Genomic DNA, 20,480 nt, shown 5'->3' on the forward strand with positions numbered 1-20,480 from the left:
TGGATGGATGGATGGATGATGGGAGGAAGGATGGATGGATGATGGGAGGATGGATGGATGGATGGATGATGGGAGGATGGATGGATGATGGGAGGATGGATGGATGGATGGATGATGGGAGGATGGATGGATGGATGGATGATGGGAGGATGGATGGATGATGGGAGGATGGATGGATGATGGGAGGATGGATGGATGGATGGATGATGGGAGGATGGATGGGTGATGGGAGGGTGGATGGATGGATGATGGGAGGATGGATGGGTGATGGGAGGATGGATGGATGGATGGATGGATGATGGGAGGATGGATGGATGATGGGAGGATGGATGGATGATGGGAGGATGGATGGATGGATGGATGATGGGAGGATGGATGGGTGATGGGAGGGTGGATGGATGGATGATGGATGGATGGATGGATGATGGGAGGATGGATGGATGGATGGATGGATGGATGATGGGAGGATGGATGGATGATGGGAGGGTGGATAGATGATGGATGGATGGATGGAAGGAGGGAGGGAGGGGAGGGAGAGGGAGGCAGAGGGGTGACAGCCCACGGACTGTGCGCTGAGTCCGCGCCTCAGCAGGAGCAGCCACGGGGCGGCACCAGGACCAGGGCAGCGGCTCCCCCGCGGGCAGCCCCGAGAGCCAGGCGCAGACCCCCTAACCAGGCTGGACAGCGTCTCCCACGGGCGGACGCAAAAGGCCGAGCTGGGGAAACACAGGTCAGGAGATACCACGATCTCATGCGAAAGGAGCAGAGGAAGGGAGTCGGCTTTGCTAGAAGCTGGTGTCAGCCGCTCGGGCTCATCCCCAACAGACGGGGCAGCCAGGCCAGCCCCCCGCCGGCCCCAGAACCGTCCCCGGACGTGGGAGACGCCGAGGGCCACGCGGGGAAACCCCGCACATGGAACAGATGCTGACGGGGCTCCTCGGGGAGGCTCCTGGCCCCGGGGGCTGGGCCGGCGAGGGATGGACCCGCCGGGGAGGCCAGGCCTCTGTTAAGGTCACAGGTCACGTCTGACCCTCAACCGACCACGGAGAGAACAGGCCATGCCCCAGAGGCAGCACCGCTAGCTAACCCAGTGGTTCTCAAAGTGGGTCCCCAGAGCGGCACCACTGGCACCCCTGAGAACTGAGGGGCACAAACCCGGGCCCCCGGACCTGCTGGGTCAGGACTCGGCCGCCCACTAGCGTTTGAGAGCCGCTGCTCTGCTTAAAGCTCCAACCTTCACTCCGAGACCACCACGGCGGGACCTGGGGAGGCATGAGGCAGAGGGCTCCCCTACCCACCGCCAGCCTCGCACAGAGCGAACAAGAGAGCGTGAACGTCCTGGGGGGAACACGCTGGATGGGTTTGCTGCCTTTTTAAAAATATATTTCTTATTGATTTCAGAGCAGAAGGGAGAGGGAGAGAGAAACATCCATGAGGAGAGAGGATCACGGATCGGGTGCCTCCTGCACGCCCCCCACTGGGGATCCAGCCCACAACCCACACATGTGCCCTGACCGGGAATCGAACCCCGACCTCGTGGCTCCTAGGTCGACCCCAACCCTGAGCCACAGCCGGGCAGCCCTTTTCCCTTAACAGCTAAGAGCTCTCGGCTGGGTGCACCCCCCTCACCTGGGCAGGTTGGACTCCGCCCACATCCACGGTTCCGGGTGCCCTGGGGGGGGGCCAGAGAGGAAGCCCTCGGCCGGGTGGGGGGCAGCCCCATCACTGACACCTTCCCGCACACTGACCTACAGCCTTGCCCGGACCCAGCTTGTCACCTGGGGGGGCGGGGGGGGGGGTAGCCACATCCCTGACTCCCCTCAGCTCCGCTGTGGTCCTGCCGGCACCGCCCTCACCCCACACACAGCGCCCCCACCTGCTCCTGCCCCGGCCCCAGGGCTGCCTCACCCCCTGAGCTATGAGCTGAGGTGTGGTCAGGACCCAGCACATTCGGGGAGGTTCCAGCCGGGCCCTGGGGGCGGGGGCGGGAGGGGGTGACCTCCCAGAGGCCCCTGGCTGTCCACCTTGCAAACGGGGTGCGTTTGAAGCGGGGCCCTCCCATGGCTGCCTCGTTCACTGGGGTTCAGAAATGGGGTGCAGAGGAGAGGGGCTTCCCGCGTTCCCCCCCGACACCCCCCCACACACACACAGCAGCTGCTGCCTGGCCACCCCCCCCCTCCTCTGGCCTCTGTGCAGAACCAGCTCCCCGCTTCCTGGCTGCTCCCATCTCCCTCGAAGAGGGGGGCTCCCTCGGGGAGAGGAAATGCCAGGGGAGCCCAGCAACCCCTCCCCAACCCCACTCTCTGGCTCACAGACACCCTAAGAGCCTGGGGGATGGAGACCAGAGGTCCGGGGAGCCCCTGCCCCTCAGGCCCTGCGGGAACCCCTCCCCCCAATGACAAGGTGGGGGCCCCCTCCCCAGCCCTCAGCCCCTGACAAGGACACGGTGGTGGGGACAGCAGTGGGGGCTCCTGGGGACAGGGACCCGCTCCCACAGAAGCCTCAGGTCAGGCGAGCCAGCCGCGCCCGAGCCCCCCCCCCCAGGCTCCCCAAACCCAAGTCCCCCCCCCCCCGCAGGGGGTCCCATAAACACTGCATTTCCAGGAAAAATACAGCTTTTTTTGTGGGGGGGGAGAGGCTGCCCGCACACGGGCTGCTGCGTGCACACGCGCGCACACACACGCGCACACACGCACACTCCGCCGGAAACATCTGTTTTGACAAACACATTATTCCAGTGGGTCTACGACAAATAGACAAATTCTCCGCGTGCCGGCTTCCCCCTGCGCGCACCCCACCGCCGGGCCGAGCTGGGGATGAGACAGCCAGCGCTCTGGTTTGGGGGCCCCCCAGCCCCTTCTCTGCCCCACCCCCCACGCGCAGGGAGACCCCCCCCCTCCATCCCCCCAGAGTCTGGGAACCCCAGACAATCACATCCTGGGGTCAGGGAGGCGCTGCCGGTGGGCGCGAGGAGAAACTTCACCCCAGGGGCTTTTCTGCAAAGCTGGGGGCCGGAGGGGAGCGGGGAGCCCCCACAGAGAGGGGGACCCGTCAGCCTTGCCCTTCGGAAAGGGAACCATCCATCCCTGGGGACCGCGAAGCCCCATCCAACCGGCGGGAGGAGCGACGTGCAGACACCCGGATCCACCGCTCCTGCGCCGGGTCCGCGCGCCCTCGCCACCTCGCCGGCCGCTGCGCCCTCGCCACCTCGCCGGCCCGCCGCCTCCCGCTGAAGGGCATCCTCCCGCCGCCAGAAATAAACTTTGTGCGGGCAGAGTCCCCGCCGCCGCCCTGCCACCCGCGCCCTGCAGCCGGGGGCGCGGAGGCGCAGGAACCAGGCGCTGTTTGAGGAGCAGGAGACGCATCCCGCAGCCTACCTTCCAGCAGGGCCGGGCTCCGAGCGCCGCGCCGCGAGCACTGCAGTCGGCTGTGTCAGGTTACCCGCCGGGGGCGGAGGGAGCCGTGGGGAGCCGTGGGGAGGCGGAGGGGGGCGGAGGGAGGGGATCAGCCGCCGGCCGCGGCCCCGGAGCCCGGGCGACGTCAGTGTGAAACCCGCGCCCGCGCGCACATCCCCCGCCCCCCGCGCGCGCCTCGCGCACAGACACAGGCGCGCGCGCGCACAGACACACGCCAAGATGGCTTTCCGTTCTGTTTCTTTTTTCTTTTTAAAAATACATCTGTATTGATTTCAGAGAGGAAGGGAGAGGGAGAGACAGAGGGAAACATCCATGATGAGAGAGAGCCAGGACTCGGCCGCCTCCCGCACGCCCCCGACTCGGGAAGGAGGCCGGCAACCCGGGCCTGTGCGCTGACCGGGAATCGAACCCTGACCTGCCGGTTCACAGGTTGAGGCTGAACCGCTGAGCCTCACCGGCCGGGCCTCCCTTTCCTTTTCTTAAGGTTCCTGGTCCCCCGCCCACAACAAGGAGATGAGTGTCAGCTAAACTGTGGGCTTGATTCTTAAGTCCTGGTTCAGGCAAAACTCCCACGGGGAGGGGAGGGCTCCTAGCCTGGGGCTGAGGGTTCCGACTCGCCTTACCCAAACTAAGCATTTCCCAATTCTGTTTAATTATTAGCGCGCTGCAGGTCTGTCTAAGACGCGACCCCAGCGTCAAGTAAGCTCCAGGGAGGATCCCTTTGCGCGGATGAATAAAGGATGCGCTGTGCAGCCCCCCCCCACCACCACCACCACCCCCCACCGCCACACCCACCACCACCACCCCCGCTAGGCTGCTCCCGCGCCCTTCTCGCCTCGCAGGCGGCTCTTCCACGGATCTGTCTGTCCGTCCAGCTGGGACAGATAAGGATCAGGCTGAGCCAAACGGCAAATGTCAACGCCCGCCGAGACAGGCCCCGAAGTCCCAGACCCTCTGCAGCCGGGCTCGGCGCGCTGCGGGGCAGAGCAAAGGGCCAAGGCAGCGCCTGCTGCTCACCCTGCAGCCCAGGCCACACGCCCCGACCCGGGCGGAGGATCCAACCTGCAGCCCGGGCATGTGACCTCCTGGTTCATAGGTTGACGTCCAACCGCTGAGCCACAGGGCCCAGGCTGGAGGGGGGGTTTTCCATTGCTTTTTAGAGAGAGTGGAAGGAAGGGAGGGGGAGGGGGGTCGATCCTGCAACCCAGGCAGGTGGCCTTGACCGGGAATCAAACCCGAAACACCAAAGGTGCAAAGGCCGATGCTCTAACCACTGCGCCCACCAGCCAGGGCGGCGTTGTTTTTTCAATCTCGGGCATCCCAAAGGGGCTCAGGTTCGCACAGGGCTTCTGGGCAGCTGACCAGGACACCACGGGTGCCTGCCCTGGTCACCTGGGCGTCCCTGCCTCTGGGCCACTCATTTCCAGGGGGTTCCTGGAAGCCGCTGAGCATTGTGGGAAACTCCCTGGAGCGCCTTCTCCGGAGGCACAGCCAGGAGTTATCCCACCGGATGGACCGGACGGCCCCCCGCTCGCCTGGCATCCCCCCCGGGGCCTGAACAAGTCCGTCCATTCCACCGCAGCCTTTCCCGCCGCCCCCGAGTGGGGCGGCCTCCAGGTGACCGTGGTCCCGGTTATCCGCGGGCTGCCGGCCCGGAGGCCCCCCTTCGGAAGCAACGTAAACAGCTCTCCCCGGGTCGCAGGGGTCCCCCAGAAGGTGGGATTTGATTGACACCCGTCCTGGGTTAAGAAAACAGTTGCCAAGGAGACGAAGAAGCCGAGTTCCCCCGCGGGGGTGCGGGGGGGAAGGGGGGGCAGCCCAGACTCGGCGCCTGGGCCGGGGCGCCCTCTGCTGCCCGGCGGGTGCTCTGCAGGCCGCAGGCTGGGGACTCCCAGGTGCTGCAGGGAGCGAGTATCAAAACCGTGACTTTCTTTATATAAAAGGAAGGGATGAGAGAGGGACAAGGAGAGAGAGAGAGAGAGAGAGAGAGAGAGAGAGAGAGAGAGAGAGAGAGGAGAATCACGGACCGGCTGCCTCCTGCACGCCCCCCACGGGGATCCTGCGCTCTGACCGGGAATCAACCGGCGACCAATCGGTGCAGGGAGGACGCCCAACCCCCTGCACCGCACCGGCCGGGCCTGATTCTGGCTTTTGAACGTCGGTTCCAACGTGGTCAGAACCCAGGCAGGGCTCTGGATCGGGAAATCCCACTGAAGACAGACGCGGAAAGTGTGGAGCGATGGTTCTCAACCTTCCTAACGCCGCGACCCTCTCATACGGTTCCCCGTGTTGTGGTGACCCCCAACCATAACATTATTTCCGTTGCTACTCCATCACTGTCATGTTGCTACTGTTATGAATCGTCATGTAAATATCTGATATGCGGGATGTATTTCCATTGTGAGAAATTGAACATCATGAAAGCATAGTGATCAATCACAAAAACAATAGGTAATTATACATGTGTTTTCCTATGGTCTTAGGCGACCCCTGTGAAAGGGTCGTTCGACCCCCAAAGGGTTCGCGACCCACAGGTTGAGAACGGCTGGTGCAGAGGGAGATGGCTCAGAGCCTGGGGAGGGCGCCCCCTATTGGTCAGCGTTAGGGCACCTGTCAAAGTGGCCTAAGGCAAAGCCAGTGGCCGAGTCAGGGCCCAGGTCCCTCCAACCGGCATCTGCCGGGACCGCAGGCATTCGGGCGGGTCCTGAAGGCGCAGGAGCGGCTGACGGCTGAGACGGGTCAGAGAAGCTTGTGACAACAACAACTAACAAATAATCGAAGATGTTCTCGAAGAACCTGAGTCATCGACTCGCCCTGACGGAGTAACGGCCGCAGGTGGGTGACTTCCTTAGAACAGTTTATTCGTGGCTATGCAGTAAAACGGCTCCCCAAATCCCTCCCCAGAGGTGACGGGCAGGAAGCACATGGTATTTGTGGGGTGGTTTTGTTGTGTGTTTCTTGTTGATGTTTCGGGACTCGGAGTTTTTTTTAATGTAAACACAAAATACCTCCAGAAATAGTAGCAGGTGACAAGCAAACCTGTGTGTGTATTTTTTTTTTAAAAATCTGATTTCAAATCGGTGCAGGAGGGTTAGATGTGTTATCTGAAAAATGCCGTGAGTATCTACATAGAAACCAAAAAGCATTTCCGCAGCTTTCACTGTAAAAACACAGATTCAGTCAGGACTCCCGGTCCGGGAAGAATGGCTCGAAGCTGATGCAGCAGGAAGCGCCGTGAAGGGTGAGGCCCGGCCGGCTGCAGGTGGGGGCGAGGGGGGCCGTGGAGAGGCCGTCGCGCGCGGCTCCTGCACGGGTGCACGTAACCACACGGACACACCGGTGCCCCCGAGGGACAGCGACACGGGCATCATCTCCGGCTCCACGTCCTCCAGGCTGCCCCCCAGGCACGACCAGCCAGGAAGGAAGACGCCCACACACAGACCCGAGTCGCAGCTCAGCAGGCAGACGGACACGCTGGGCCGGAGGGGGACCCGTCAGCGTGTAAGGAAGGAGCAGCTTCCAATGTCGTTTGGAATCAAGGCATCTGTTTAGGTTTTCAAACCCAACCAGGTGAATGCGCCGCCCCGTGCTCACACCCCCGGGGACAGAGGGAGAAGGGGGACGGTTCTCGGGGATCCTTCATTCAAATGTCGAGTGGCTGTCTCATGGGTGTCCGCTCCCGAGTAAGTCTTCACCCGTGTTCCACGTCAGAAGCACAGTATCGTCACAGAAACATTCGTGAGCAATGAGAACGCTTACTGATCACAGACGCCTGTAAACTCTAGAATGAACTCTCAAAGGTCAGGCGGGCGGGAGGCGCTCACAGGAACACAGACGTGATCGACACAACGGTTTTCGTGTGAAGGAACCACTGGGTGTCTAGGAATAAATGCTCTGCGTGTAGAAGGGAGCGAGTCTCGGTTGTAACTTCAGACTCGGTCATGTCAGCGGGGCACAGGCCTCGCTGGGCGCGCCTCGCGGTGCCGTGGCTGAGTCGCTGTGGGTGGCGAGTGGGTGGCGGGCGGAGGAGGCGGGGCTGGGTGTGAGCGCGGGGACTGTCCCCAGGGCCTGGCATGGTGGCCCTCGCCGCCGGGTGCCCACAGGGGCGCCGGGAGGCGCTGTGCGGCCGCTGTCCCCTGTGGCAGCCGCCAACCTTGTAAACATCTGGGCGAAGACGGCTCTGACACCGTGTCTCCTACTCCTTTCAAAAGGCAGCATTTATATAGAAAAACGGGGTAAATTAAGAGGTGAATATATTAAACAGTTAATTTATAAACATTTAACGTCATAGATATCTTACAAAACAGCTCTGTGATAACAACGAGGATTTCCTTGCGAACAGTAAACACGAAGGAAACGGTACAAAGCGTCAGTGAGCTTGTGGGGGGGGGGTGGGGGCGGGGACGACGCCAAGTCTCAGACCCGGAATCGCGTGGCTTCAAACATAAAATATTCCTCATGAAACGCGACATACAAATAGTCTTAACACTGAAATATAAAAAATTGAAAATGTCAATCATTCCCATCTTAAGGCCACTGTTTCACATTGCTGAAGGTTTGCGGCGTGCTGTTCCTGGAGCCGAGGATGCGGGGCTAACGCATCGCGTCCGGGCTGCGGGCGGCGTTCTCCGTGTCCCTCGGCGCGCTCAGTGCCACGGCCGCCACGCCCGGGGCCCGTGCGCCACGTGGAGGGCTGGCGCCAAGGACGAAGGGCTTGTGGGCTTCGGTTGCTATGACAATGTTGTTGCTAGGATAATTCCAAGGATCACAAGCAAAATAATTACACAAATAACAATGCACATCATTTTCTGCAAGATAAAGAAAAACAGTAATTAATTTGCGAGGCATCGAAGGAAAGAAGTCACTCATGTCATTTCCTAACAAGCTTCTCCTGGACTCGAGAGTTTAAAATACAAGTCCGTGCCCTGACCGGTGTGGCTCAGTGGATGGAGCGTCGGCCTGCGGACTGAAGGGTCCCGGGTTCGATTCTGGTCAAGGGCATGTACCTTGGTTGCGGGCGCAACCCCGGTGGGGGGCGTGCGGGGGGCAGCTGATCGATGTTTCTACCTCTCTATCCCTCTCCCCTCCTCTCTGTAAAAAATCAATAAAATATATATTTTTAAAAAATACAAGTCCGGCCCTGGCTGGTATGGCTCAGTGGATAGAGCGTCAGCCTGCGGACTGAAGGGTCCCGGGTTCGATTCCAGTCAACGGCTCATACCTCGGTTGCAGGCTCGATCCCTGAGCAGGAAGCAACCAATCAATGTGTCTCTCTCACATCGATGTGTGTGTCTCTCTGTCTCTCCCCCTCCCTTCCACTCTCTCTAAAAATCAATGGAAAACTATCCTCCGGTGAGGACTAACAAAAGTAAGTAAAATGTATTCTAGGTGGCAGTCTTTAAAAGAGGAGGAGGAGGAGGAAGGGGCCTGGGCCTGAAGACGCTCAGCGGCCACGGCGAGGCGCTGGGAGGTTAGAGGCGCCAGCTGGGTGAGTCGGGGCAGCAGGCAGAGCGGCCGGAAGGTTAGCGGGTTAGTCGTTACTTACTGCCGCGCCGGCAGAGGCATGCACCCTGGCGTCATCCGCAGCCTCACTTGCCAACCGATAAGCCAATAATCAGAGCCACGACAGCGACCAGCACCACCGCCACGGCCACCAGGATCCACTTTTTCTGCCAAAGAAAAGCGAGCTGGTCACACCAGGTCACGCCCTGTGGCCGCGCCAGGAGGAGGCCTCGTGGAAACCACCACCATCTGGACCCTGGTAGGCCGGGCGCGGGAGGGGCCTGGGACCGTCGCCGGGGGCTCTCAGTTCCGGGACAGCGTCACGTTTACTGGGAGGCCCGGGGTTCAGCGTGACGGGAGACGACTGTCGGGGAACCTGGAGCCGGGGGCTCACAGGGAGGCCTGCCTGGCGGCCTCGCTCTGCTCCAGGCTGAGGGCCCGGCTCTTCCCCTGTGGCCTCTGCAGCCACCCCGCCCACCAAGACAGCGGCTCTGTGAGCAAAGCCCAGACAGCCACCAGGTCTCCCGGCCGCACAGCTGCCCGGGAACAGAAGCGGCCGGAGGGGCCGCCCCGTGCAAGCGCCGAGGAGCAGGAGGCAGGTCCAGCAAGCCGTGCGCTGGGGGCGTCAGGCATCTCACAGAACGAGCGAGCGGTGAGCCATCAGCTGGCCCCAAAGCGAGGCCCCTGCAGGTCTGGAATGGGGTGCGTCACCCCACGCCTGTCATCTCTCCGCACCGATGAGCCTCGCCTGCACGTTCCCATTGGCCTGGACCAAAGCGGGGGAGCTGCCCCTTTTCCGTGACTTGAGGGGCCAGGCCCTCTGAGCCTGGACGAGGCTCAGCGCCGCCCTCTGCTGGAGGGTCAGTGCGGGGCCCACTGACTGGACAGGAAGCCAGAAGCCTGGCCAGGTCCCAGGTCACCTGGGGGCCCAGGTCCCAGCACGAGGGGCTGCAGGCAACAGGGGAGCAGACCTGCACCTGTCGTCACAGGAGCCTGTGCACGACCCGACCCCATTCCAAGGCCTTGGTTGACATGGCTGCACACATGCACGCGCGCACACACTCACATACACTCGTGCACATACACGCACGCACACACACGCTCGTGCGCACACACGTGCACACACATACACACATGTGCACACACACACGTGCACACGCACACGCACACACACCCCGGGCCGGCACTGAGCACACGGCCTCTGCAGACCCAGCAGCCAGCTTGCAGGAGGCGGGAGGCGGACGCACATGGGAAGGAGGGACAGGGACACACGGACACACACAGCCTCCCGTCCCCGAGTCAGAAGGGCACTGCGTCGTCTCCGTGTTCCCTGGAAGGGCTCTGGCTCACACACACGACACGTTTAAGGTTCAGATACAAAGGTTCATGTGGACACTCCTGGGCTGCACCTCTCGGCCGTCAAACCCTCCTCCTTCCTCACCAAGGGGTCAGCAAGCAGCCTCGGCGGAGAACGCAGCGCTCACTGCGTGAAATGTGCAGCCCATGCGTTTTAGGAGAACGTCCAATCCCGTTCGTTTATTTCTTTCAAATAAGGCCCGAGAGGCAGCGGACCGGGGATGAGCCGCCCGGGGGAGGGGGGGGGGGGCGGGGGTGCCGTCTGCGAAGGGTCTGAATTACTCAGACACAGAAGGGCTCTCAGCGTAATTTACCTCACAAACTCCCAGGCTTCTCAGCAAAAGAACGGCTTCTGCTTAAAAACGCAGCACGAAGACGTGTTTATTCCTGGGACGCCCGAGGTCAGCCGACACAGATCACAGCCCACAGCCGGCCCGCGGGGGAACGCGCCTGCCCCCCGCGGCCACTCACCCTGCGCGCTTTGCTCTGATACTTGATGGCTTTCTTCGTCTCCTCCTTGGCATGTTCCACGTAGTCCGCCGCGTTCATGACGTTCTTCTCTATGTTGTTGATCATCTCACCCTGAGAACAAACGTTCCGGCTCAGGGGCGGTTCCCGCGGCCCCGCCGCGTCTCCGAGACGCCGCGAAGCCAAGGCGGTGCGCACGCGAGCGCAATGCGTGTGGATGGACCCGGATGCCGTTCTGACGCTCATGAGATGAGACCATGACAAACGGACCGACACGAAGTCACCAAAACCGATCATGTTTTGAAAAGAGCGAAAGGGATGGCGGCAGCGCGGTGACGAGCAGCTGAGAGGTGGGCGCGACGCTGGCCGGCCGAGGCCATGAGCGGGAACGTCGGGCGAGGGCGTGCAGGGACGCGGCGGGGAGGCGTTACCTGGTGTCCTGTCCACCTGCAGGCGCAGCTGCAGCGGCATCGTAAGGCATGGAGAGGACGCACAATTAACTCGCTTCTCAGTCTGACACCCGCTCTGAGCCCGACTACACACACACTTTGAATTAGGGGAGTCGACGTCACGCACTCCGCACAGGCCCCCACGGGGAGCCAGGGGCAGGGCGCAGACACGGCAGGACGTGAAAACGCCCGTCGTTTGGGGAAGAGCATTAAACTCCGGGGTCACCGTCGTCACACCGCATGGCCTGTTTCCCTCCCTCTGCGAGTTCTGTCCTGGGAGCCAGGCACATGGCATTGCGTGTATACACACACACGCGTGTGTCACATGTATGTTATCTTTATACACATGTGTATATAGTCTCCACATAAAGTTTTACAGATCGCTGTTAACTCAGAATTCCAGCATTTGTCTATCTCAGTAAAAACCCTCAGTGCCCTGGCCGGTGTTGCTCAGTGGATAGAGTGTCAGCCTGTGGACTGAAGGGTTCTGGGTTCGATTCTAGTCAAGGGTACAGACCTCAGTTGCAGGCTCCTCCCCAGCCAGGGCCCTGGTCAGGCGTGTGCAGGAGGCAACCAATGGATGTGTCTCTCTCACATCGATGTTTCTCTGTCTCTCCCCCTCCCTTCCTCTCTAAACATCACTGGGAAAATGTCCTCGGGGGAGGAGTAAAAACAAACAAAAACACAGCCTCAGGGAACAGGAGTGTGTGTCCCTCTGGCTGCCAGCAGGCTGCCCTGTGGACACACCGATTCCATGAACCAGCCAGTCCCTGCTGTTGGCAGTTTGAGCCAGCGGTCGCCAACCTTTCGGACCTCACCGCCCACCAGTGGCCTCCAACCGCGGTGTAAGCTGCTTCCAGAACTCCGGCCTCACGCTGCAGTGACGGCCATCGGCTCTGAATGCCGAGGCTGCACCCGAAACAGGGCTTCCCCGGGGCACGGGTCGCCCGTGGATCTCACAGAGCCCCCGCCCCGCCCTCCGGCTCCCGGCCCCGCGGTCACCTGGGTCTCCACGAACATGGCCATGTCCATGAACATCTCGTGCAGCTCGCGGATGCTGGTCTCCAGCCTCATGATGTCCTTGTGCCGCGACTCGATCTCGTTGAGGGCCTGTCTTGTGATCTGTGAGTCGGAGATGATCTGTGGGGAACGGGAGAGATGCTGAGGACCGGGGACCCTCGCAGGCGGGGACCCGCCGGGCGGACGCGCAGGCGCGGGCGGCACTCACGTCGGAGGTGAAGATGGAGGGGTTCCCGCTCTCCAGCATGGTCTCCAGCTCCTCATCCGTGGTCGTCTTCCCGGCTGGAAGGTCAAGGCAAACCTCCCGAGTGACCACCCTGAGGAGGGAGGGTCCCACCCCCGCCACCAACGGGCACCCGAGCCCTGAGCCCTGTCACCGCCTTCCCCAGCCCCCCGAGGCGTGTCGATGAGGAGGCCGCCCGAAGGCTGGGGAGCAGGAGGACCAGGCACACTCGCCAGAGCCTTCTCATGGGATGAACCATGAGGCTCAGCTCGGAGCGAGGAGATGACGCGCCGATTCCTGGACTTTAGCTCTGGCCTGGGGCTGCCGGAGCTCCGCCAGGGAGGCCGGCCGCACTGCTCATGGGGGGACGCCACAGTGTCGGTCTGGGAGTGACGAAATGTTCTAACATGGACGGCGCTGCCCGGCCGGCGTGGCTCAGGGGTTGAGCATCGACCTGGGAACCAGGAGGTCAGGGTTCCGTTCCCGGTCGGGGCACAGGCCCGGGCTGTGGGCTCGATCCCCATGGGGGGCGTGCAGGAGGCAGCCGATCCATGACTCTCTCTCATCACGGATGTTTCTCTCTCCCTCTCCCTCTCCCTTCCTCTCAGAAATCAATAAAAATGTATTAGAAAAAGTGATGGACAGGCGGCCGCCCTGGCGTCAGGCCTAAGACAGAGCAGGCTGAGGGGCCGGCGCTGCACTCACTGATCTCCAGCTGCCGCTGGATGCGCCCCTTGCTGCGATCCCGGAAGACCGTCTGGGCTTCGTTGAACTCGGTCATCACGTCCACGAACTTCCGGGAGAGCACGGAGTGCTGTCAGCAACGGACATCGGGTTAACACACACGGTCATGCCTCCCACCGAAAACGATGCAGAGAAACAGCGCAGGACGAAAGCCAAGCAGGAAACTCGGAACGCCGCCGTCAGAGGGAAACCGGGAGCGACAGCGACGTCCTCCCGAGGATCCGTGCGAGGCCCTCCCCAGGCACCGTGTGACCCTGCTGCCCGGGGACTACCCCTCGCGGAAGCGAGAGCCGAGATGAGGGCAGCCAGCCCACGGGGACAGGCCGGGGGGGGGGGGGGGGGACCAGGCCGGGGTGGGGAGGACCAGGCGGGGTGGGAGGACCAGGCGGGGTGGGAGGACCAGGGGGGGTGGGGTGGACCAGGCAGGGGGTGGGGAGGACCAGGCAGGGGGGTGGGGAGGACCAGGCAGGGGGTGGGAGGACCAGGCAGGGGGTGGGGAGGACCAGGCCGGGGGGTGGGGAGGACCAGGCGGGGTGGGGAGGACCAGGCGGGGTGGGGGGGTGGGGAGGACCAGGCGGGGTGGGAGGACCAGGCGTGCACCCTGCAGCGGGTGCCCAGCGCCCAAGGCTCATCCCCGCGGGTCAGGAGGAGTTAGTCTGGTTCGCTTGCTGCCCTGTAACCTCCAGAAGGTGAGGCCCCGCCACGGACACTCTGGTGACCCCAGTAATTCTCGGCTTTCCCGACAGAATGCTGTCGATGGGCCGGGCAGGCTTCCCCTCTACAAACACTATCTTTTTTTTGCAAAAACCCGAGGGCTGGTGGCCGTGACCATGGACTCAGTTTTCGGCTGAAATGAGAGAGGGGAAGCCCACTCCCTGGCCTCCCTGCGGCGAGGAGGGGCCGGCGCAGACCTGGCTCCTCCGGATCCGGGCGTCCACGGACGTGCGGGGCGTGTTCCCATCCTGCTCCAAGCTCTGCTCGATGGCTGCAGGCACACGGGGGGGGGGGGGGGGGGGCGCGTCACGCTGGGCGGGCCGACGTGCGGGTTTTGGTGATAATCATCAATGGGTGACAATATCACAAAATAAACCCAGACGTCACGTGTTAACGTTTAAAAGGAAAAACCCGGCCGGCATGGCTCACTGACTGAGCGTCGACCTAGGAACCAGGAGGTCAGGGTTGGATTCCCGTCAGGGCACAGGCCCGGGCTGCGGGCTCGATCCCCAGCGTGGAGGGGGCGTGCAAGAGGCAGCCGATCCATGATTCTCCCTCATCACTGATGTTTCTCTCTCTCTTCCTCTCTCTGAAATAAATAAAAAAAAAATTTTTTTAAATAAAATAAAAAGAGATGAGCGATCTGTAAGCATGGGCTTGGTCTTGCTGGCTGGGAATTCGTGCTTCGCCCTGAATGGAAGGACTGCGAACATCGGCTCTGGCCCCTCCTGTGCAGCCCTGAGGGCCAGTCGCTTAAACACCCCAAGACGATGAAGAACACAAGGCCTCCTGCCCCAAGCCCACACACTGACTAACGCGCGCACAGCGTTCGCTTTCTGAAAACATAAAATGAAAACTTATAAAGAAAACCAACTACCCAGGGTCCCATCGTCCGTGATTAAACAAACCGAAGCTTCAACTCACACTTTAACTTGACGCGGATTTTATTAGCCGTTTTCTTGATTTCTTTGTTCAGATCTTCAAGCTCCTCTTTTATTTCTTTAAAATGAAAAGGAAAAAAAAAAGTCGCCTGAGCGATGACATCCAACATCAACCCGTCCAATGAGCTGGAACGGCACAATCTCCGTCCAGGTGTTTGTTTCTTCAGATAAGTGACCGGGCCAGCGGCTCTCAGTGGTCCCTGGGCCGGCGCCTCCTGCGGGCGGAGGCAGAGAGGCCGCGGGGCTCGCCCTCGGGCACAGCGGAGGCGCAGGCACAGGCGTTTGTGGAGATAGAGGGACGCGCCCGTGATAAGGCTCGGCCAGCTCACCAGACGCTTTATCTGAGAACGTGTCTGCAGGGGCCCAGGCCGCACGGGGCCTCCGGGCTCAGCTCCGGAGCTGACTTCAGACTGAGGAGCGGACGGCTGTGGGCACCCGCTCCGACCAGCAGCGTCCCCGAATCCCCCCTCAGCGTCCACCCGACACACGATTCCCCTTCCTGCTCCACCACGGCCCCGGCCCGGATGGGGGGTCCGGCTCCTGCCGTGGCCCGAGTTCTGCATAACCTCCCGCGGGCCGGGCCGCCTGGCTTTCGGGGTCAGTGGTCCCCCCCACCCCCGACCAGCACCGTGCGGCTCCATCGCTGCGCGGCGAGGGCCGGGGCCTGAGGGACCCCCGGTGAGCGGGAGAGGCGAGCACACAGACGGACGGAGGGACGGACAGGCCGGCAGGACTCACTTCCCTCGGGGTTCGGTGCGGACAGGATGATGCTGTGGCTTTTCTTCACTTCCTCCACGTACTGAGCTATCTTAGCGATGCCGGTCCTGATCTCCTCGACCTGGAGAGAGAGAGAGGCGTCACCCTGCGGGCAGCGCCAGCCCCCCCTTCTCACGCCTGGAGAGGGAGGACAGCGGAGGGAAGTGGGTGAGTGATTACACGAAAAATAAAAGCCGGCCCCGCCTCAGGCGGATGGACGGTCACTGACTGTTAAGAACACGCACCACGTGAAGTGACAGCCACAGCAATACCCATCGGCATCGCCAGCAGAACCCACCAGGCTGGGCCCCGGCCGGTGTGGCTCGTGGACAGAGCGTCGGCCTTCGGACCAAAGGGTCCCGGGTTCGATTCCGGTCAAGGGCACGAACCTCGGTTGCAGGCTCCTCCCCGGCCTGGCTGGTTGGGGTGCGTGCAGGAGGCAGCCCATCGACGTGTTTCTCCCACATCGAAGTTTCTCTCTCTCTCTCTCTCTCTCACTCTTTCTCTCCTTCCACTCTCTCTAAAAATCAATGGAAAAATACCCCCGGGTGAGGATTCACAAAAACATAGAAACATGACTGTCGGCACCGCCTCCAACACGCGCTGGTTGGCGGGTTCTGGCCGATGCTGAGGAGGCCGGTCCGACGGCCCCGAGGACCCTCACCTGGTGGAAGAAGTCGTCCATGAAGTGGTCCTTCTCGACCACGACCACCGTGTCCCCGTCATCGCTCTTCCGGCGCTGCAACGGGAGGGGGGGGTCAGCTCGGGCCTCCTTCCTGTCGGCGCACAGAGCCCGGCCGGCCGGCATGGCTCCATGGCCGAGCACGGACCTAAGGACCGGGAGGTCACGGTTCGATTCCCGGTCAGGGCACAGGCCCGGGTGGCGGGCTCGATCCCCAGTGTGGGGCCTGCGGGAGGCAGCCGGTCCACGACTCTCTCATCATGGGTGTTTCCCTCTCTCTTCCTCTCCCTTCCTCTCAGAAACCAATAATAATATAAATTAAAAAAAGAGCAGAGAGGAGAGCAATCCAGGGCTCCGGGGTCCCCGCCACCAGAGCCCCTGACAGCTGGACTCTGAGGCGGGGCACCCGCAGGCCCGTGAGAGCAGGCAGCCGGCGGTGAGCCCTGCAGGGGGCGCGGCCGTGGCAGGGACACCAGCGGCTCCCAGGCGCCGGGCGGCACGGCTCCACTGGCTCCCAGCGGCCCGTCCACGCAGGCAGCGGCCTCACCCGGGAAGTGAAACTGCTGGCGCTGCACGTTTCCTCTACAGATGGGAACGCTGACGGCGCAGCTAAGCTTTCCCGGGCACAGAATGACCGTCCAGGAACTTTCGCACACATTCCTCCCCAAGTGAGAGACGCAGGGCGCCCCCTAATGGACAACCCCTCCGGCAGAGCCCTGGCCGGTGTGGCTCAGTGGACAGAGCGCCGGCCTTCGGACAAAAGAGCCCTCCGGGTCCCGGTCCAATTCCGGTCAAGGGCACAGGCCCGGGGGGGGGGGGGGGGCGGCGGGGGGGGGCAGGCTCGGTCCCCAGTGGGGGGCGTGCAGGAGGCAGCCCGTCAGTGCTTCTCTCTCTCATCGATGTTTCTCTCTCTCCCTCTCCCTTCCTCTCTGACATCAATAAAATAAATAAATGAGTAAACACCACGCAGCGAGGAAAGATGAGGTCAGGAGCCCCGAGCAAGCCGACTGGGAGGAAGCAGCTCTACCCCCGCCCCCCCCCCGCTCCCCCCCCCGCCCCCCCCCCCACCCCCGGGAAGAGGCAGGCTGGCCCCATAGCCTGGAGACCCGGCACCCACTCTAAGTCTAAAATCACCAAAGGACGCAGGATGAGTGGTCAGAGCCCCCGCGCCCCCGGAAAGCTGTGTGTGTCTAACTCAGCAGGTGTGTGTGTGGGGGGGCGGGGGGGTGCTCTCAGCCTTATTGAACATTCTAGAATACTGCTGCCTCTTTTTTCTTTTTAAATATAATATCTTTCTTGATCTCAGAGAGGAAGGGAGAGGGAGAGAGAGAGAGAAACATCCATGATGAGAGGGAATCACGGACCGGCTGCCTCCTGCACGCCCCACACTGGGGATGGAGCCCGCAACCCCGGGCCCATGCCCTGACGGGGAATCGAACCCCGACCTCCTGGTTCACAGGTCGACGCTCAACCACCGAGTCACGCCGGCCGGGCAAATATTTTATAGGGACGAGAAGGGTGCTTTTTAAAACTCCGACCACATTAACAGCACTTATAATTACACGGCACTTTCTCTCTGGGCCTAAGGTGATGTTTCACAACTTCCTCCGTGAGTGGTCGAGAGAGAGATCATTATCCCCATTTTATATTCAGGAAGATGGAGGTTTGGAGAGTCTTAAAATTGTTTTCCCAAGATGAGACAACTCCCGAAGATTAGAAAAGCCCACTGATCGGCTCTCCGGCGGCCCCGCCCCGCATCTGGAGCAGGACGGTGGTGGTCTAGCGACGGTCCCCTGCGGCCCTAAAAGCGGGGGTGGCGTGGTCTCCCTGACGCCGCGGCACCGAGAGCTGGAACATACACAGACTTCACGAGTGACAAACTTGCCTTTTCTTATATTTTGCTCATCAAGCCAAGAAAAGCTGCTTCTGTACTTGGCCGACAGGCCTCTCTCTCTCTTCCCCGATTCCATGCACGCTGGGCTGTGTTTTGCTAAAACAGCCACCGCTCTCGAGCTGAGATGCATCCAGCAAATCCTCGCGTCACAAAGAGCTGGGCGCCTGCCGGAGGCTCAGGGTGAAGAAATGAGCGCAGCAGTTTGCTATGTTGAGCCCGACGCTCCGGCGGATGTCAAAATACAGGGTGTGTGCGTCCCCCCAAAAAAAACACACCCACCGCCACCGCGGACGGCTCAATCCTGAGAACGAACTGTGTTTTCATGAACACTGCCTTTATAAAATCACCCCAAGTGTGCGCATACGTTTTGGGGGGACACACCCTGCAAGCGAGCGCCGATAAAAAGGGAAGGAAGGAAACTTCGCTATGAAGAAACCTCTCTTGCGAGGAGTGCCCAGCGTAATTTCCACCCAGCGATGCACAGGGCTCCTCCTCTGACTGAGTGACCCTTCTCTCTCTACTTTCCTACGGACTGGAAGCCAAAGAGAGAAGTTAATTCATTGCACGGGACGGGTACCTGAGAGCACTCGGCCTGCTGCCCCCCCACACACACACACCCCACGGTTCTGAGGCTGCCCTGGGGGTGGGGAAGGGAGACACGCTTGACAAATGCTTGTGTTTTTAGAGAAAAAGGGCGTCATTCTAAAGTGTGGCTGGTCTGGCTCAGTGGATAGAGCGTGGGCCTGCGGACTGAAGGGTCCCGGGTTCGATTCCCGGTCAAGGGCACAGGCCCAGGTTGCAGGCTCCATCCCCAGGAGGGGGCGTGCAGGAGGCAGCCGATCCACGATTCTCCCGTATCAATGATGTTTCTGTCTCTCTCTCCTCCCTTCCTCTCTGAAATCCGTAAAAACATATTCAAAAAAAAAAAAAGAATAGATTTCCTCTATTAAATTTAAGGGAGCACTATCCCCATCCGTTGAGACACTGCTTCCTGGCAATTGCCGACAGTTTGGCTCAAATAAACTCACACGAATTCTTTAAAAAGATAAAAATTAAAAACTACAAAGAGCGTCCATGGGTCTCTTCTCTAAGCAGCCGCTACGGTCCCCGGGCGGTGCGCCCACAGCGCTGTCAGCAGCCGGTGTCCGCCCCTAAGGGAGCCAGGACCTCGCTGGCTTCTCCCCAGCGGGTGCGGGCGGTTGAGTAAGAAAAAGCAAACACAACCTGTTTACTGGGAGGCCCCGCCCGCCCTGGGGTGCCAGCCTGGGCTGGGCTCCACCGCGACCCCCCCCAGCGACCCCCACGTGCAGGGTCTGGGTGGGACCCGGGGGCTGGACCCCCAGGACTGGACAGGGAGCCAGGCGATGGGTCCCCACCCGGGGCGCTGACATCCCGCAGGGAAGGGCTGCGTGATGGGGTGACTTCGGGGCAGACATCAGCTGGGGAGGGGGGGCAGAGCGCGGCTCACAAAGGGGTTCAGGGCCCGGACCCCGCAAAGCCCAGTTTCCCCAGATGTCGAAGCGCTGCGCCTCGGCCGTCGGAGCGTCCCGAACACAGTGGACACAGCGCCCCCCGAATCCGCACCGCGCACCCCCCACGATCCCGCATCGCGACCCGGCGAGGCAGCCCCCCAACCTTTCCCGAAGCCCCCACCCCCGCCCAGCCGGGCAGAGTCCCCGCGCCCCCGACAGGCCCCGCCCATCCCGCCCCGCCCGGCCTGAACCGCTATCCGCCCGCTCGCCCCACCCGCCACTCACCGCCGTCAGGTCCGGCAGTCGGTCCCGCATCCCCGCGGGCCGGGCGCCGCGCCCCGCCGCTCAGGCCTGCCCCGCGCCTTCGCAGCTTCAGCCCGCCGGTCGCCCGGCTCCGCGCCGCGCCCGCCCGCCGCCTCCCCTCCCGCCGGCGCTGCCACGGCAACCGCGCCCGCGCGCTCTGCGCATGCCCAGCCCGCACCGCGCCCGGCCCGCGCAGCCTGCGGGAGCTTTCCTGCGGGAATGCTGCGGAGGAGGGGCGGGGCCGGGAGGGGGCGGGGCCCGGGGGAGGGGCGGGGCCTGCTGGGGCGGGGAGCAATGGGGTCTGCCGAGGAGGGGGAAGGGCCCGCTGGGGAAGGGGAGGGGGCGGGGCCTGTTAGGGAAGGGGCGGGGCCTGCTGGGGCATGAGCGACAGGGGCTGCAGAGGAGGGGGAAGGGCCCCCTGGGGAAGGGGAGGGGCGGGGCCTGTAGGGGGCGGGGCCTGTTAGGGAAGGGGCGGGGCCTGCTGGGGCCGGGAGCAACGGGGAAGGGCCCGCCGGGGAGGGGCGGGGCCTGGTAGAGGGG

At 62.2% G+C, this 20,480-nt stretch overlaps 2 protein-coding genes across 6 annotated transcripts in view; both read right to left on the reverse strand.

Annotated features, from left to right (window-relative positions):
• Nucleotides 1-3,455, reverse strand: part of RIMBP2 (RIMS binding protein 2) — a 54,423-nt gene extending 50,968 nt beyond the window's left edge. Inside the window, 1 exon segment of the mRNA XM_070399589.1 lies at nucleotides 3,378-3,455. The gene's annotated coding sequence lies outside the window, so the exon portion shown is untranslated.
• Nucleotides 3,456-7,664: 4,209 nt separating this feature from the next.
• STX2 (syntaxin 2) lies at nucleotides 7,665-20,056 on the reverse strand. 5 transcript variants are annotated; one of them, XM_070399609.1, is made up of 11 exons: nucleotides 19,923-20,056; nucleotides 16,254-16,328; nucleotides 15,572-15,671; nucleotides 14,817-14,891; nucleotides 14,090-14,163; nucleotides 13,140-13,248; nucleotides 12,420-12,493; nucleotides 12,194-12,331; nucleotides 10,746-10,856; nucleotides 8,962-9,085; nucleotides 8,074-8,163 (listed from the first exon to the last, which is right to left on the reverse strand). In XM_070399609.1, the coding sequence occupies exons 1-10, from the start codon at nucleotides 19,950-19,952 to the stop codon at nucleotides 9,005-9,007; spliced, it is 867 nt and encodes a 288-aa protein (XP_070255710.1). In that variant the 5' UTR covers nucleotides 19,953-20,056; the 3' UTR covers nucleotides 8,074-8,163; nucleotides 8,962-9,004. The 5 variants fall into 5 exon arrangements, with proteins under 5 accessions (XP_070255708.1, XP_070255711.1, XP_070255710.1 ...); XM_070399608.1 differs by having other exon boundaries at nucleotides 8,133-8,224; XM_070399607.1 differs by lacking the exon at nucleotides 8,962-9,085 and having other exon boundaries at nucleotides 7,665-8,163.
• Between the last annotated feature and the right edge of the window lie 424 nt (nucleotides 20,057-20,480).

The sequence above is a fragment of the Myotis yumanensis genome, unplaced genomic scaffold (genome assembly GCF_028538775.1).
Source record: "Myotis yumanensis isolate MYYU_CA2020_CCGP unplaced genomic scaffold, mMyoYum1.0.hap1 SCAF_19, whole genome shotgun sequence".
Classification (NCBI taxonomy): domain Eukaryota; kingdom Metazoa; phylum Chordata; class Mammalia; order Chiroptera; family Vespertilionidae; genus Myotis; species Myotis yumanensis.

What these genes read in the sequence shown, in the direction of transcription:
- STX2 (XM_070399607.1), bottom strand. Translation starts at nt 19,952, where the DNA reads ATGCGGGACCGACTGCCGGACCTGACGGCG. An exon ending in AATCCGCGTCAAGTTAAAGT is followed by an intron (nt 14,164 to 14,816) that starts GTGAGTTGAAGC and finishes GTGTGCCTGCAG; the next exon opens with CCATCGAGCAGAGCTTGGAG. An exon ending in ATCAGAGCAAAGCGCGCAGG is followed by an intron (nt 8,164 to 10,745) that starts GTGAGTGGCCGC and finishes GAATTATCCTAG; the next exon opens with CAACAACATTGTCATAGCAA.